Source organism: Brienomyrus brachyistius, chromosome 2, assembly GCF_023856365.1.
Source record: "Brienomyrus brachyistius isolate T26 chromosome 2, BBRACH_0.4, whole genome shotgun sequence".
Lineage (NCBI taxonomy): Eukaryota > Metazoa > Chordata > Actinopteri > Osteoglossiformes > Mormyridae > Brienomyrus > Brienomyrus brachyistius.
Genome location: NC_064534.1, coordinates 9164215 through 9176297, shown reverse-complemented (window position 1 = coordinate 9176297; position 12083 = coordinate 9164215). Strand labels below are relative to the sequence as shown.

Sequence of the window (12083 nt, the reverse complement as noted above, 5' to 3'; positions counted from 1 at the left end):
GAAAGATTGATCAGCTGGCCAGACATAATAATAAATTATAAACATGTCACAGTTCATATAAATAAAAACTAACAAAACGACTCTCATCCTCTGTCTCTGTTGTCGGCATAAGAAATTTGGTCATAAATGTCCACATTGGTTGGAAAATAATCCGTTTTTATTACCATAATATTTGTGAATGGTTATTAATTGAGGAGTGGCTGTAATTTAAACCTGCTAACACAGAAGGATATTATAATATATTGTTTTAAGGTTACAAGAGCAGAGCAGCTCTTGGGACTTGAAGTGGAGCATTCAGCTAAGCCACACCTCTGTGATAACCGCTGAGGAGCCGAAACCTAATCTCTCTTATGTATAAAATGCTCCAGCAGCAGACCAGCTGACCATGATAACACACTTTCATTCACTTTCTAATATACAAACTGGACTTCAAGCTTATTCTCCCTGCTTGTTGCTCCTCCCTCCCAGTTTATTAAGGCATATTAAATCCTCTCTTCATCCTTCCATCCCCGTGTCCTGTCCTCTCATCCCATGTGTCCTGTCCTCTCATCCCATGTGTCCTAGAAACATAGCAATATGACACAAAATGAGCAGCGGAGATCAGCATAATTATATAGGAATGTAAGTGGACTGAACAGCTTGAGCTGTGGGCATCAGCATGGTTTGTAGGGACTGTGAATTTCAGACATTCTGAAATATCCACCCCAGCATCTGGTCATGACCTCAAACAGCCTTATGTATCAAGTCGGGCCAGCAGCCTCTCCCTGCCACGGCCCATTTCGGCCCCATGTCCTCACGCTCTGCCCATTTCAGGTTCCCTAGCCGACTGCGTGTGCCAGGCGAGGTTCGTCATGCGTGAGATGGAAAATGAACTGCACTGGGCTTCTCTGGTTCTGAATCACTGCTATAGAATTCCCCCCCCCCCCCCCCCCAATCGATCCTCAGCTCAAGACTGTAATTCTGACACAGAAACATGACAAAATATTTGGTACCTTATCAAAACCTTTCCATAGCCCCCGGTCTTAAACACAGACAAAAGACACTGAATGGTACAATAACCTGGTGAAGGATACTACACGGGAAAGGGGACAGGGCTGAGTTTTCCTCTCATACTCTTCCTCACCCTCATTAAAAGCTTACATCTTACTTCCTCAATGCCTTAGAAACCTTCAAACCCCAATTCCCAAAAGTAGCATCCATGCCTTCCAGTACTACCCCTCCGGTGGTGGGTTTCAAAGCTCACCCACGCATCGCTACCTGTGTGTTCATGCCTTTTTCATTGAATGTAACAAAATATAAGGAAATTATATATAAGAAGCACTTATTTTCAATGCACGCTGGGGATGGAGTTGACTTTTAGCATGACGAGGGGCGTTTCTGTGAGCGTGCCTGCCCAGCAGCACTGCAGAATGCTGGTACAAGTACTCCGTCCACGCACAGCACTACAGTCAAAGCTCCCAGCCCCCACAGGATTTATGCAGCCCTCCAACCCCCACCTCCTAATAGCACTGTGCCCATGGGTATACCCCGGGACCTGACTCTCTGAAACAAGTATATCTCTCCTCATCCAGTCTGACAGGGGACGTCCAGGACCCCCACCACACCACTCGCCACAACCACACAAATTTATCATCCGGCGAAAGCGTCTTTTGATGACCCCACCCTTCAGCTGTGGGAATCTCTTTTACATGCTTAACCGTTTATCATTAATTGCTGTTATATCTGTAATACTGTGACAAATTATTTCAAGTCGTGGCGTATTACACGCTGTAAGGCGGGTGAACTTTGTTTAGTTGGACAGCTTGTCGGACTTAAGGAACCCCGATGGACGTAATTTAGCCTGGGCTACTTTTAACAAGTTTTTTCTAGCCCAAAAATCGAGCTTTGTGATACAGCCCCCTTCCTTGCATTAACGAATCACGAAGCCATCCATATAAAGTGGCTTTGAAGTGTCTTTTAAACTTCCTCCATGTTTGATATTCGCAGCTGTTTGGTGGTTAAGGTTAACAGTCTGTATTTGTGACAAAAGGGTTTGAATTAAGGAAGGGGCTGCTGGTGTGGAACTCCCAAATAAGATGCTTCTCCTGAAACGCTTTGGTGGGAATTTTCATGCGCATTAATGGATGAAGTGTAAAAATGTTTGTTATGTAGGTTATCTGCCGAGCAACCAAATGACACCATTTGCATTATCCAGTTAATGCTGCGATTATTCTATCCCTGGGTAACTAGAGTACAAGGCAGTCAGTCTATTGCAGTTACAAAGTACTCATCACCAATTACAGAATTTAGAAGGCATATGTTTCTAAGACACTGCTTCTGGGTAATGCTGTACAGGAATTGTTGAGGTAGAGGACCTGTCAGCTTTTACAGAAACTTGCTATGAGGAGACATTAGTGTAAAATCGCCTAGTAGCCGAATTTGGTGAACATAAACACTGTTTTTCAGATAAAAACAGAACAACAGAGAGTTGCTCGAGAGAAAGTTCAACCGGTCTGGCTCAGTCAGCAAAACTATGAGAAGTGGGAAAACAATGCTGCAGCAGAGCCGTGCAGTTTGAAGAGTGAATAAAGGAGAGTTCAGCCACAGTCCACGCAGGAGATAAGCGGAAAGTGGCAGCGCACAGCGACCAGAACATCTCCTCTTTATTCACAGAATAGTGGGAGTCTCCCGGGACAGGAATCCCGGTGAGGAAGACAAACAACTCGCACACACCTGGTGTTTCTCTTCCCACATTCAATCCGTTTTCTTTTCATCTTGGACAATGCTTGCTGTCTGTCAGCACACTCATCTGCTTGTGTGCGTGTGTATTTATGTGTCTTAGTGTTTTTGGTTTTTAAACTAAAAAGTAAAGAGGACGTGAACCCAAAGTACGGAGGTTTCTGCCGGATCAGGTAGCAACGTGGAGGTGCTCTAAAGCAAATCCTTTACCGGACAGTTCAAATGCAATCATGTCAGAGCGAGATGGGGTTACACAATAAGCAAAGTTCAGGTCAAATAAGTTCAGGTCTGGCCCACGTGGACTGTGAAAATGATCACCATTTTTCAAGGTAACTAAATGACACGCTCTGCTGCAGAGTCAATGAGGAAGAAGTTGTAAAAGCTGGGGACTGCACTGGACTCAATATCCACAGCTAGAAACTATGCTGATCTATCTCTTCTTTGAGGAAGGGTACCATTAATCCCCAATCCCTGCTGAAAGCAACAATCTGGGTATTTAAAGAAAAATGCTGGGACATTACTTTGTCTGCTAATTTAATGCATGTTTAACGATGGCAGTCTCTTGAAAGATGAATCTTGCGACTTTATTTATAAGCTAGTTAGCATCTTTGAACTAAAAAAGGTGCACATCTTAAGCAAAGAGATAAACAAGCAGAGTGAGTTTGCCAGAAACTAGAGGAGTAATTCTGTTTGCGCAGACTGCAAATCTGGAAATTGATGGCTAGCCAGTCAAAGTGGATGGCTGAGTCTAGATCGGTCTCATTTTTAAACGTGTACCTGCTGTGCCATATTAGATGCATAAGAGGGCAGCAAAGTTCCTGATGTAGTGGAGCTTCCCCCAATTTTTATCACGCAAAATATTTGTAAGTGAAGTGATCCAGGATAGACGCAGCAAAGGAGAGAAAAGAGCAAGAATGACAGACAGCCTGGGGGAGGATCTATAAGGAAACAAGAGGGGAGGAGCCAAATGATAGGCTGACATAGCAAATGAGAGCTGCGGATGCCTATGATGGACCAGTGTAATCTTCTAGTAGGAGGAGCCAGAAGTAAAACAGCAAATGACGAGTGTGACACCCGGAAGGAGGAGCCAGGAAAAACACCGTGCAGGGCCGCTTACCTGCAGGCTGGGTACAGAACTCAACGGAACTTTCCTTCTTCTCCCTCTGCTCCAGGGGGAGCTGCCAGGGCATCTGGTGGGGCTGGGCCACAAGCCGGACCCTGTAGACCATCATGGACTTCAGGTTGAAGAACTGGTACCTGTAGTTAGAAGCCTTGACGACGTCATACTCGGCGTCATTGAGGAAGATGGTGTGACTGTAGTTGCTGTTGCTAGGCATCCAGGAGAGCTCGGCAGACACCTGTGTGATGTTGTCCATGCGCAGGCAGTACGGTGCCACCACCACGTCCTTCCCCACCAGCAGCGTGCAGCGCATCTCGTCAGAGGGGCCGCGCTCTGTGACACACTGCACCGACACGCGGTACGTGCAGGTGGCCAGGTTCAGCTTCTCGATGAGTGACTTGGTCCGAGCGCCGAAAGGTACCGTGGCACGCACTTCTTTATCCACCAACACGTTGTAGGCGCTGATGTTGCCCCAACCTGGGGCCACAAGCGGCGGCTCCCAGGCCACGATCACGCTCTTGGCGAGCTGTTTGATCAGCGTGATTCTGCGGGGGTAAGGCACAATGTCTTCGCCGATCTCATCGATGCTAACATCTAGGGTCCCCATCCCATTGCTGCAGGTGCCCGGCAGGTCCGCTAGGCTCATTCCCACGCCGAGGCCCAGTCCGGGGCCGTCCAGCTTGGTGTCCTGCAGCAGGCCGCCCAGGCCTGTCAGCCCCACGCTGCCATGGCTGAGGTAGCCCACCTCCTTACTACCGTCCCCTGGCTGGACTGGAGGCATTTCCTCATCCTGGACGAAGTCCACGAAGTTGGAGGGAACGAGGCCTCTCTGGCCGTCCAACAGCTCCCCTGCGAGGGACAGGTGGAAAAAGTCTCAGAACCAGTGGAAACAAACTTTGGGACAATGATATGATTCACTTGCCATTCATGACAATTCAGCATTTACAGTTGTTGCCCGTTACATTAATTACATATCAAGCTATTGGTGTTTCCCTAGTGCAGACATTATGAATCAAACTGATAAGTAGTATGTGCAAGAAAAGCGTAATTGTTACTTTCTGTAAAATGCAAGAAAGGTTTATATGTTTAGAACCACAGCGGAGAGGGTTCAGTGCTGATTCACTGAACAAATGCAGGTGTACAGGGACACACCTTCATAGAACCCATCTTCATCCATTGTCCCGTAGACGTAGAGGTACTTCCCCGCCACAAGAGGGAGCTCTGCTTCGGGATTTTCATTCGGTCCATCATAAGGGTTATAACTTATCGAAGAAAAATACTCTTATTACACTATGCAAAATATGCAATGCAGCCTAGCAACAAAACACACAGGCCAGCGTGATAATTCCGAACAGAGCAGATAATATGCAGGATAAAAAATAAGGTCTTTGACTATGCCCAATCCAAGTCACTAAACTATTTTGTGTCACTAATATATTCTCTGCACCCGGGAAATATTTGTATATATTATCCAAATACAGTTTTATCAAATAAATTTCAGGGCAACAGGCTAAGGTAGGTGGACTACGTGGGTGAATCGGATTGTTTCATGAATAAGAATTATGGTTGCTTTCAGTGTCGCGCAAATTGAAATATTATTGAAACAAATTTATATATGGGGTAAGTCAGAAAGAAAAACATTGCATCATTTTAAGCTAGAAAAGTTTTGTGTGTGTGTGTGTGTGGTTAGGTTTATATGACTTTGTGGGGACCAATGTTGATTTCGATGTTGTGGGAACCAAAAAAAAGGAAAAATGCCAAAAGTCTTGTATTTTGTTTGGTTATTTTTGGTTAAGGTTAGGTCTGTGTAGAGGTTAAGGTTGTCATGTTGTGATTAGAGTTGTCCACACAAAGGTATAATTAAAAATCTGTGTGTGTGTGGAGGAGAGGAGAGGAGGTGCAGGGCCCGTGATGAGCTGCAGACACACCACAGTGTTATTTGCAGAAGCGTTAACACTTGACTGACATGCGGGATGTAAAAAAAAACACATTCAAATGCTACACATTACATAGCACTAGAGCTGCATGAGTTGAAATATCCAATGATTAAGTGTAACTGACATCAAATGTCATGTTACCCCAAATAAGCAACATTCACTGCAGCTTTGAAAAAGCAGGTTATTCTCTTTGAGTTCCAGAACCCAAGTTATCAGAGAGCCATAAAAGCAGGAATGGACATGACTAGTATGCAAGTACGCGTTCACCTTAAAAACGATACGTGCGACAGTCGATTGTGGTACCAGTGTAAATGCGTACTTCTTTTATGTGCATTTGCGCTGATATGAAAACAAAATATAATGCATTTTAATCTTTATAAGCAAACTCTACTTCATTTGCGGTATACAGGTTAAAATGCAAGGTATTTTCTTTGTCATAGCAGCGCAAATGCATACAAGTACACATTTGTGCTTTTACTAACAATCGATTGTCGCATGTATCGTTTTTAAAGGTGAATGCGTACATGCGTACCAGTTATGTCCATCCCTGCATATAAGGGCAATGTGCACGAACCAGTAAGGCTACTGATGCATATGGGAAATGCATGCTGGGTATTAGCAGGTGGACGGACGCAGGGGGCGTGAGCATCTCTGAGTTCTTGAGCGCCGTGACTGCAGTGTGGGGGCGGAGAGTCCTCACAGCATTGCTCTGCTGAGAAGTGAGCACCCCCTACTGCTCTGTCGCAGACTCGCGTCCCACTCACCTATACCGAGCTATGCAGAGGCGGATCTTGCCCGTGTACCGTGCCTTGGGCCTGGTGGTAGGACTCAGTTCACTGTCCATCTGGGAATAAAAGATATATTAACATCTTAACTCTGAAATAAAACACATTTTTCTTTCAGTCACTCTAGCTAATTTTAGCCCAACTTAAGTACAGCTTAGGAAAAATCAACTGCATAAAAAAAAACTGGAATCTGAAGCATAAAATATTTTATCAAGCGAAGAAGAAACAGATGTTACTGGGCTAACCATGGGAGGGCTGTTCTCAGGATATGAACGAGCTGTAAAAGTCATCAACCATCAGCTGAGGGCCACGATGGAATACGAGTGAGGCCGCTGAAGATCAGAGATTCACTGACGTTCGCACAGCGACTGCGCTAGCTGCGTCAGCTTTGCAGTAAAGCGGCTGCATAAAACCACACCGAATCAATACGTGGCACACGTGTAGCAGGGAATTCCTTAGCATACGATATCACTGTGAACAGTGACTGAAATACAGGTGGGAGATAAGAGAGGTGGCCAATCCACATTGCCGAAGGCCAGAAACACTATGCAATCCAATAATTCAATTATTTTCGTACTGAATAGTCCGAAAGGGACGGTGATATAACGCAGCCCTTTGCTATACGCCAGCCAGTGACTGCTGTATTATCTAGCAGGGTGATTGGAATGATGACCAAAAGAGCATTAATTTTTAATTAGTGTAACTGACCACACACAGAAAAAAAACACAGGAGGCAGGAAGAGCTAAACCTTTTAGTTTTCCCATCAGTTCTCAGTATACCATTTCAGAAGGTACCACTTCTACCCAGAACACCATCGTAAAAATCCCTCAAACTGTGGTCTGTAGAATGTTCCCCCATGATGAGGCCGCCCCTTTAAAATTTTTTAATTTTTTTTTTTAAGGTCCGGAAAACTGTGTTCTGTCTAAACAATAAGCTGTCAGTATTCAGTAACTCAAATATGATACTAGCAATCCATTCGCAGGATTAAGAAAGATACGGAAAACTGTAACTGCAAGCCACATTTGCTAGCCCGTCCTGATACAAAAGCCAAAATGTAGAGAAAGGGTTAACACCAAGCGGGCCTTGAATAGATTGATCTATGGATGGTCCCATTTCTGACTCATGATTCTCCATCGCAGATTCGCTTTATTAATAAAGCTTCACGTTTTCTTACACATAAGAAAAGTTCAGTTACCCGTGAGCTCTCTAGAGGGACCCAGTGAGACCACGCATCACAGTCCTCCACACTGAACTAACATGGGAGAGGGGAGAATCACACTAAAGCCGGATTTACTACAAGCTTTCAATGAAAGTGCCAAATGACTGGAACAGCTGATTGGGACCAGTGACAGATTTCTCGTCTGACACCCCAGAAACGCAAGGTTTTATGACTGACTCACTGTGCTCCGAGTCTCGCTGTGTGTATTCACAGATACAGCAATTCTCTGTACATTACTAAGCTTCAGTCTTAATAAGATAACAGCACGAACAGTACGAAGAGGGTCTCCCTCCGTATTCCCTGGCTACCTGATAATGCCGAAATATGCACTTAAAATACACGTCACACACACCATTCCAGTTTTTACAGAATGAATCATATTAGTCATTATTAATTAATATTCATTATTCAGCTGTTTAGATGACTATTTTCATCTGTACAGCTGGTCTATAGATGACAGAGGATCCAGTTGCCGAATCCTAGGTTTTTATTACCAAAAAGCAGTCCGATAAATTGTAGTCCAAACACAATTTCGCAGGGCAGACACGGGACAAACCAAATCCAAACTGTAAACTGAAATCTGAAGCCGGCAACACAGGTAGAAGATTAAAAAATATATAAACAAAATGCAGGATCAACACGTAAAAAAAAAATTATAATTACCGAACGCCAAAACACAAGAAGAAAGCAAGAAAAAACCCACAGAAGAGGAACTTTAGCGCAGGCGATCCGGGAATGAACCGCTCAGTATGGTGGGGAAAAACACGCAATACCTTTCAGACAGTGACTGCAAACAAGATCCTGATATACTTAACCAGTAATGAGGTCATGGGTCACAGGTGTGCTAAAACTCAGATGGGGGGCGTGGCCACACTGCGTGACTGAATGAAGACTTGACTCACTGCAGGTGTTACATACTGGAGACATTAGATTAAGCACCAGATGGATGGATAAATGGGTGCAAATTAAGTACATTCCTTAATGACACAGCAGAACATCAACCAAAAACCCTCAGTGAGTCCACATCTAAAACTGCCAAGCATCCTGTCGCCTTAAGCTATGAAATACAGATATTGTCCCCACAATTCTGCCATTGCTTATTCACGCCCCTAGATGTGAAGTACTTTTAAGCTGTACTTCAGGAACAAAGCACCTCCCCTAAATGGGACAACAGCCGCATCCGTTTGAGAACCTGCAACTTTTCGGTTACAAAGCTGGTGTTCTTACAGCGGGTACCGGCAGGACCCTCAGTGGGATGGCATGAGTGGGGGGGGAAGGGGCACCAGACACACCTCTGTGAGGCCGGACTGTCGGGGGCTGCTGGGCCGACTCCGGCTGAGGAACGTTGGCTTGACGGACAGGAGCTCGGCCTTGTCTCCAGAGATCTGGAGTGGTCGAATGAACTCGGAAATCAGCGTCCTGTGTGTGGGGCTCTCATTGCCTGCAGACCGGCACACAGAATTTCATTCTTAGTCTCTGTGTATTTCACAGCATATACAAGGCATATAGTACCCTCCGCATATATATATATATATGGCAGAGAATCATTCAAACTGCTCTAACACAGAGCACCACATCTCAGCAAAGCCAGGATGATAACAGCAGAGTGTTTCATAGCAAGTTATATACACATATACAAACAAGCAGAATAACAGACTTTCTGAACCTTACTCAGGATAAACAGCTTATCTTCACATTTTAACATAAAACCTAGAGCAAAAGTCACTGCTGAAAAGAGCATGATGTTTGGAAAAGGACCAGATTAATGGACCTTCCACTAAAATGACGACATAAAAAGTTTGAAATCACTGCATATTTTCTCTTGCTCAACGTACCTCAGAATTGTTAGCCGTCGAAAGAAATGCATAGTGAATGCAGAAGTGGATCGATCTCCCTCTATAAGCTCTGACCATTCATGGTGTATTTTCCAGCATGCATTGCAACACCCTTATAGTTAAGTATATCAGGTTTATGCTCTTATTTATCTAAATCCGTCTTGCTCACTAATGCACTCTATGCGAAAGACAGCTTGAGCTTAAGGCAGTATAATATATACTTGCAGTCAAAGTGACTTAGCTTAAAATGGCACACTGTGTGCACCAATGATGTGGAGACATTAACGCAATGCGGCTATATCAGCCCTAGAGTACAACAGCAGAGCCTCTCATGGATCTGAATGCGTGACGGAGGGAGCGGCACCTTTGCTGACTGGGGCGGCCAGTCCGTTAAGCAGCTGAGAGAGGGACTTGTTGGGGGAGCCAGGCGATTCGCAGATGGTCAGGGGGTCAGAGGTGAACAGGTCGAACTTCCCCGACTGCAGGCGGAACTTCTCCAGCTCCTTGGACAGGAGGTTGAACTGCTCACTCTGGGTCCTGCATTTCTCCTCCAGCTCTCGGACTTTGGCCTACCCGGGCCACAGGGCGGCAGAAGAGAGCGAAAGGGGGAGTGAGCTGCAGCGGCGAGCAAAGCTGCGACCGGCACCCGAGCAAACCCGCAGCGGAAAAACCAGAGCAGCTGGCCGCGTCAAACCCCGATCCAGGGAGCGAAACATCGTAATTTAAAGAGTAAAACCAGCCTCTCCTGACGTGACGTGGATGTGCTCGGAGTATGGAACGGACAGCACCAGCCCCGCCCACAAGGGATCAGCAAGTGACATGCAAATCTATGGGACGGCGCGGCTGATTCTGTGTGGCGGTCTTGCACTTCGAGGAGGCGTGCGTACCAAAAACTGCAACGTGTTCGAGTGGCGGGGAAAGGTCCTCAACTCCATCGAAAAGAAAAAACAAAGTTAAATGAAATAAAGGCAAGAGTCACTGCGAGTTAAGATTTAAAAAAAAATTAAAAAACAAAAGAAAACAATACTTAATCATGCAGTCTCAAGTTGCGGGGTCACGAGAACAGTAACCTTGGCGGAGCTTAGGTGAGGTTAGGCTGAGGTTTGGGGAGATGGGGCAGAAGGGGTAAGGCGGGAGGGGAAAGGGGCGTTGCCATGGTTACTGGCATAACCGGGTACTTGGGTGTCACCCTCTCCTAGCGATAGGCACCGCAACACTGTAAGAACACCGAATACGGTTGGCTGGGAAATCAAGATGAAAACAGCGCGTGTTGGGGGGCTCCACTAGTGCACCCTACACTCCTGCCCTCCCCCCAACTTCAGTTAGCTGCCGATCTGCTATAAATTAATGATGGGCCAGAGCCTTCTCTTCTCATGAAAGAGACTGGGCCCAGAGGCTGAACCAGAGACCTGCCAGTTCGTACACGGAGAACGCACTCCTTTCATCTTACAGGATGATGAAACACCTCATTCCCCAATTAGAGGAAGGAAAAAAGAGGCAGCGTGTAATTCTGCAGGTTCGGGATCTGTAGTCCTGTTCGCAAGGTCAGTTACGGTCCCTGACCTCGATAAAAAGTATCTACTAAAGAAACAAATAAACAAAATTATATCTTCGAACTGAATGGTGTGTGAGTGTGCCCTGCGATGGGCTGGCCCCCCCATCCTGGGTTGTTCCCTGCCTCGTACCCATTGCTTCCGGGATAGGCTCCGGACCCCTCGCGATCCAGTAGGATAAGCGGTTTGGAAAATGGATGGATGGATGGATATCTTCGAACTCAGCTGAAATCATTAACCGGTGTGTGTTGGAGACTAAGTGGAATCAGAATGAACGCTCCCCAATGCTTCACTTTCTCGGTTTGCTGGTTGATTCCCAGCAGTAGCACGGAAACGCTAACACTAGCAGTCCTGCTCCTGCTGTATAAATTAAGATTAAAATTGTAGGTTTTTCCCGCTTGTTAAAATAGGATCTCGTCATTCCGTTACTAAAAGGCCAAGAATCGGCACACAGACACCACATGGGAAGGAAACCTTCGCTTTGATGCCCTTCTGGCCTGCACTTGTAACGCCCACATGCATGCATAGGTGCCCAGCTGTCCTGCAGCTCGCAGAACGTGGCAGACAGCGGGACCACAACAACACACCAGACCTGGGGAGGATTCGCAGAGGGCCAAATAAGGCCACTCTCGATTTAACAAAAAAACAGAGCTACATACCATCTCCGTTACTCTGTTCTAACATGATTATATATTAAGAAGTATCCATGGCAACCAAAGAATCTAAATCGACAACAAACGCAATGTCTTGGGCTCCCTGCCATGTATGTTGATGTGCCATTTATTGACACAATTCCAGAACACGCGCTGGTTTTAATGCGGCTAACATCATAGCCGAGGGCTTATGCCTTTCCAGAAGAGCAACAACACAAGCAGGCTACAAATAACAGATGGTAAATTTGTGGTCTTGACCACT

General features: G+C 45.7%; 1 protein-coding gene across 5 annotated transcripts in view; it reads right to left on the bottom strand.

Moving 5' to 3' along the window:
• rimbp2b (RIMS binding protein 2b) overlaps positions 1–12083 on the bottom strand; it is an 80767-nt gene that overhangs the window by 23695 nt on the left and 44989 nt on the right. For 4 of the 5 annotated variants that reach the window (XM_048993241.1, XM_048993249.1, XM_048993259.1 and 1 more), the window contains exons 7-11: positions 9980–10184; positions 9073–9221; positions 6540–6619; positions 4991–5100; positions 3836–4687 (exon numbers count right to left, since the gene is read on the bottom strand). In XM_048993241.1, the coding sequence (XP_048849198.1) occupies positions 3836–4687; positions 4991–5100; positions 6540–6619; positions 9073–9221; positions 9980–10184 (1396 nt within the window). Of the gene's footprint in view, positions 1–3835; positions 4688–4990; positions 5101–6539; positions 6620–9072; positions 9222–9979; positions 10185–10502; positions 10545–12083 lie in introns of all 5 variants that reach the window. The other variant, XM_048993277.1, reaches the window with a different exon arrangement.